Below are 4,875 nucleotides of genomic sequence, written 5' to 3' on the forward strand. Positions count from 1 at the left end.
TGGAAAAAACAGTCTTAAAAAAAAAAAAAAAAAGTGGGGCCTCTGGGAGGGGATGGGGGTTAAGGTCGTCGGGGATTAAGGTCCTCGTGACTGACTCCTGGTGGGTTTACAAGGAGAGGGGAAGAGAGAGGAGACAGACTCAGAGGCCTGCACTCTGCCCTCCGCCACGCGATGCAGTTGGGAGCCGCAGGCCTCGGGGCTGGGTCACCTCTGTTCTTACAAAGCACCAGCTTCTGGCTTTCTGTTACCAGGAACAGCACGGCCTGGACCAGGCCCTTCCGGTCAGTCCCTGCTCTGCCCCAGCGGCTGACCCCTACTGGCTGCCGCTGCCTCAGCTCCTGGGACCCAGCAGCAGATCAGAGCCGGAAGACTGCCCCGGAGCACCCCTTCTAGAGCCCCCCAAATACTCCTCGGGCCCTCCTGCCAAGCTCGTCTAGCAGTGGAGGTCCCCTTACCAGGGACTCTACTTCAACCACGGGGGACTCGTCCTGCAGGGCCGGCCCCACCCACCTCAGCGCTCCTGTGCCCCGTCTGTGCACCTGCAAGGCCCCCATCCATGTGCTCTTCCTCCCTAAGCGATGGAACCCTAGGTCCACACGAGCTAGACGGCCCGTCTTCCCTTACGTAGCCCTTCCCATTCCTGCCCCCCCACCCCGAGGCTCTGAGGCTGAGGGTCCCAGACCTGCTGAAATGCTGATCCTGACTCAGGAGGTCTGAGCAGGCCTGGGGCTGGCATTTCTAACCAGTTTACCCTGGAACTGCTCTAGGGTCCCCGATCTGCACAGCGAGACCCCAGGAGAGTAAATGCCACCTGGGGTGGGACAGGGTCTGAGAGAGGGCGTCCGGAAGGAGGAGCTTTCTCACACGAGAGAAAAGCCAGCCGGGTACCTGGTCTCTCCAACACGAAGGAAGGTGTGATACACTTGCAGGAAAAACTGCCTCGGGATGTGCTGCAGTCCCAAGAGGTTCTGTGCAAACGGAGATCCGATCAGGCCACCTTCCCAGCAGCCCTCATGCCTCTGCCCCATTCCCCTCCCCCGCCCAGCCTGGATGGGGACAAACACCCAGACCTGGGCCTGGCCTCCTGGCCTGGCTGTGGCAGGAACCACGGACCCCAGGGCCCTGCCGGAAGCACACTCTGGAGTCTCAGGGGACCACCCACCCTTTCCCAGGGCCCCAGGGATGGGAAAGCAAAGGCACCCTCAGGGGACAGAACCATAGCGTTTGACAAATGACATGTTTTTCTAAGTCACTTCCATTTCTGAAAAAGGCAGGCTGAGTGATATCAGGGCAGGGCCCTGCCTCCACAGGCCAGTGAACAGTGCCCCTGGGCTGCCCGCCCTCGCCCCGCTGACACTGGCCCGAGGCCCTCTGTGACTCGGTGGCCCGGCCCCTGCCACAGACCCCCACTGCTACGGGTTAGAGGTGTGTACATCACTGGGCCGCCTGCTCACCCAGCAAAGCCCCCTGCAGGAGGAAACCCACGGGGCTGGTGGGTCTAGCCCAGGGGAGGGGGAAGTTTTGTATGGGTGACTTCCAGCCAAGTAGGGGGGTGCCATGATCCCAGACTTGCAGGGTCCTCCGGAGAAAGCAGCCTGGGCTACTCTGCTTTAGTTGTGTCCCTGAGACTGGACAGAGCCTCAGGGGCATCCAGGCCAGGTCCCCAGGGGGCAAGCTCTGAGGTCTCAGCCCAGAATTGGGTGGGAGGACATCGGGTGGAAACTAGGGGCACTGGGTGGAGGGGAGTCTGTCCTGGACACGTCAGCAGCCCCAGGGCAGTGCCTGAGCGGGCACCCTGCCTACCTTGACCTGCCCGAAGCCGATGATGACTGCGGCAGCAGAGGTGAACCCTTTAATGACCGGGCAGGAAATGAAGTCCAGCAGGAACCCTGTCCCAGAGGAGGAGGGTGGGTGTTGGGAGGTGGTTCGGGGGCTGCGAGTGGCACACCCTTTGGGTTGCTTTTGGAGAGCAGGAAAGGGAGACGAGGGGCTGAACCCTGGGAACTTCTCTGGGTGTCCTGGCGTCCAGGCAGAAGAGAGTAAGGTAGGGGCTCGAGCTCCCCCAACCCCACATGTACAGGGCCCTTGGAATGCAGGGGGGCGGTGCTGAGGCCAAGGCGGCGGGGAGAGGAGCACGGAAGCCCCTCCCACCGGGAGGGCGGCTGAGACGCACCCAGACGCAGGAGCCCCATGGCCAGCTGGATGCAGCCCGACAGGAAGGCCAGCAGCACAGCGTAGGCGGGCTCGCGGAAGGTGTAGAAGGAGACCAGGAGCGACATGATGGCCGTGGGGCCGAGGGTCACATCCCGGGAAGTGCCCAGGAAGAAGTACACGAAGCACCCCATGAAGGCAGAGTAGAGGCCATACTGCAGGGGAGAGACGGCCAACAGTGTCCAGGTGCCGGGCGCGCGTCTGAGCACGGGCCTGTGGGCGCGACTTCCCGCTCCAGGCACAGTAGCACACACTGGCAGGGAGCACCACCACCCTCTAGTTCCATGCCCGGGGACATCTTCCTGCCAACAGCCAACAGGGGCCTTGGGTGCTGACAAGTGGCCCACGAGGGGTGGGGCTGGGACCACTGACGGGCACAGAGGCCTGCGGGCTGTGCAGAAGCAGCTCTGTGCCGGAGGGGCCAGCGGGCGCGGGCGTCCCTGCCCAAACAGTAGGCAGGTGTCTGGGATGGACACGAGGTACTGGTTTTTCTTCCCTTTTTCTCAGTTGCCAGAGGGCGCGCGAGCTTGCAGAGACTGAGGACTGAGAGGGGAAAGCACCCCTAGTGGGGCGTGGCCACGCCTCCCTCTCGCCCCCTCTCCTGTCCCGTTGGACGTGGGGCCGCACTCACAGAGCACATCTGTCAAGCTGCAGGGCCGGGATCTGAGTCGCCGTCAGCCACGTGGGGCCCAGCTCCCTGAGCCACTGGGCTGCAGCGCCCCCATATTATGTCTGCCCACTCTCCCTGGGGGGGGCGTGCTCCAGCAGCTCAGACCCTCACCTGGGGTGGAAGTCCAGCCACCTCGGCATAGGCCAGCGCCTGGGGAATGACCGTCAGCCCCACCGAGAGGCCGGGGGTCAAGGGCATCTTCAGCCACTGCACGGAGTAGTGGGGCAGCCACGCCAGGATGGGCAGCCGCCTCTGCACGGCCGCCGGGGAGCAGCAGCCGGGCGCCATGCTGCCCGAGGACCTGGCCTGGCCCAGAGCCTTCACTGCAGAGGGCATCCCTGAAAGAGGCGGGGTGTGGGGTCAGTGAGCCCAGTCACTGACCAGGGCCCCGCGGGCACAAGGACATCAGGACAGGCACTGTCCTCTCCCCTCTCCCAGGAGCTGAGCCAGAGGGGTCCCCCCCACCCCCAGGGGCATGCTGGGCTGGGAGGGGCCAACACCCAGGCAGGAGGGCCTGGGCTCTCCTGCCCTCCCTGATCTGCTCGCCCCAATCCCGGGTGTCTTCTCTCCCTCCCTCCACAACTCTCACAGGGAAAGTCTGACCAGGGGTGTCTTTGGGCAGTCCCGCTATGACCAACCCTGGCCTGCAGTAGTTGGGACCATGGGCAGGTGACAGAGGACGTCTTAGAGAACCCTAATCAGACGCAACATTTCTGGTCCCTGGGGCAGCAGCTCCCCGAAATGTAAGTGGGAGCAGTCCAGAGGGAAGCAGGGTCCCCCAGGCACCCAGGGCCTCGTCTGGCCGGTGGTGCGCAGGTGCGGGTGTGGGGGCCTAAGGGGCTCCAGGCTTTTCAAGTGCGCACCAGGGCGGGCTCCGCCCACTACGGCCACTGCGGCGCGGGGCGGGCGGTGTGTCGCACCCCGGGCCGCGCAGTACTGCCCCACCTGTGGCCTTCCCGTGTCGAGGGTCCCAGATGGCTCTGAAAGAACGTCGGAGGCTCCTGGGCTAATTCAGGGACCAGGAGGCCGAAGCGCGAAGAGCGGGCCCAGCCGCGCCCTCCGTCCGCTCGGCCCCGACTGCGCTGCTCCGGGCAAAATCCACTCCTGCCCGCACCCACCCCACGTCGCTGCTTGTCCCGGACCCTGGGATCTGGGGTGGGAACCCCGTGCCTGCCGACTGTCCGCGGCCTGTCCGCCAGGAACAGGGCCGGGGCCAGGGTGGCAACGCGGTGGGTCCCCGCAGAAGGCGCCGCACCCTCGCACCCGAGCCGGCCTGGGCGATCCCGGGTCCAGGCAGCACTCTGCCCCCGGGCCTGCCTCGCTGCCCTCCGCCGGCCACCGACGCTGGCGCCGGGCGGGACCCACGGCGCACGTGATCGAGGGGCGGGGCCCGGGCGAGACCCGAGCCGAAGTCGGAGCCGGACCCGGAGTCCCAGCCGAGCCCTGCGCAGCTGGAGCCGCCATGCGCCGCCCTGGACCCGCCTGCTGCGCGCTGCTGCTGGTCCTGGGGCTCTGCCGGGCGCGCCCCCGGAACGTGCTGCTGATCCTCGGTGAGTGCTGCCGCCCTGGACCCGGCCCCCTGCTGTCGCCTCGGGAAGCGGCTCCTGGCTCCTTCCCACCAGTGCTCAACGCTGCCCAAGCGTACCCTGCTCCTGGCCGCCGGCAGGGCCCACCCCCTGGGTTCTCCTCCAGGCTGCCCCAGAGGCTCGTGCTGGGCTCCTTCGAGAGTGCGGCAGGGTCTGCAGGCCCTCCCACTGCTGCCCCGCCCCCTGCCCCTGCACCCTCACCCTCGGCCAGGCATTCCAGGACCCAGGAGCCTGCAGTATTAGAGGAGGTGCAGCAACTGCAGAGAAGGCTGGGTGCCCCCTGGCCCTCACCTCCTGCCCGTGGTTCGCTCTTTTCCCACCTGGAGCACTCTGGGTCAGCCCCCTTTCCGGGGCGCAGAGGCTCCTGCTGCCCACCCAGCCCCTCCCCCCACCCCCCCGGGAAGCCCC

General features: G+C 66.2%; 2 protein-coding genes across 4 annotated transcripts in view; one reads left to right on the forward strand and one right to left on the reverse strand.

Moving 5' to 3' along the window:
• Positions 1-3,237, reverse strand: part of SLC26A11 (solute carrier family 26 member 11) — a 20,112-nt gene extending 16,875 nt beyond the window's left edge. For 2 of the 3 annotated variants that reach the window (XM_006145672.2, XM_027770745.1), the window contains exons 1-4: positions 2,993-3,237; positions 2,174-2,366; positions 1,804-1,889; positions 889-968 (exon numbers count right to left, since the gene is read on the reverse strand). In XM_006145672.2, coding sequence (XP_006145734.1) covers positions 889-968; positions 1,804-1,889; positions 2,174-2,366; positions 2,993-3,217 — 584 coding nt within the window. In that variant the 5' untranslated portion in view covers positions 3,218-3,237. The remainder of the gene's footprint in view (positions 1-888; positions 969-1,803; positions 1,890-2,173; positions 2,367-2,992) is intronic. The other variant, XM_027770746.1, reaches the window with a different exon arrangement.
• Positions 3,238-4,255: 1,018 nt separating this feature from the next.
• The window catches only part of SGSH (N-sulfoglucosamine sulfohydrolase), a 10,722-nt gene continuing 10,102 nt past the window's right edge, over positions 4,256-4,875 (forward strand). Inside the window, exon 1 of the mRNA XM_006145673.3 lies at positions 4,256-4,431. Within this exon, the coding sequence (XP_006145735.1) occupies positions 4,344-4,431 (88 nt within the window). The 5' untranslated portion in view covers positions 4,256-4,343. The remainder of the gene's footprint in view (positions 4,432-4,875) is intronic.

Source organism: Tupaia chinensis, unplaced genomic scaffold (genome assembly GCF_000334495.1).
Source record: "Tupaia chinensis unplaced genomic scaffold, TupChi_1.0 Scaffold000159_1, whole genome shotgun sequence".
Classification (NCBI taxonomy): domain Eukaryota; kingdom Metazoa; phylum Chordata; class Mammalia; order Scandentia; family Tupaiidae; genus Tupaia; species Tupaia belangeri.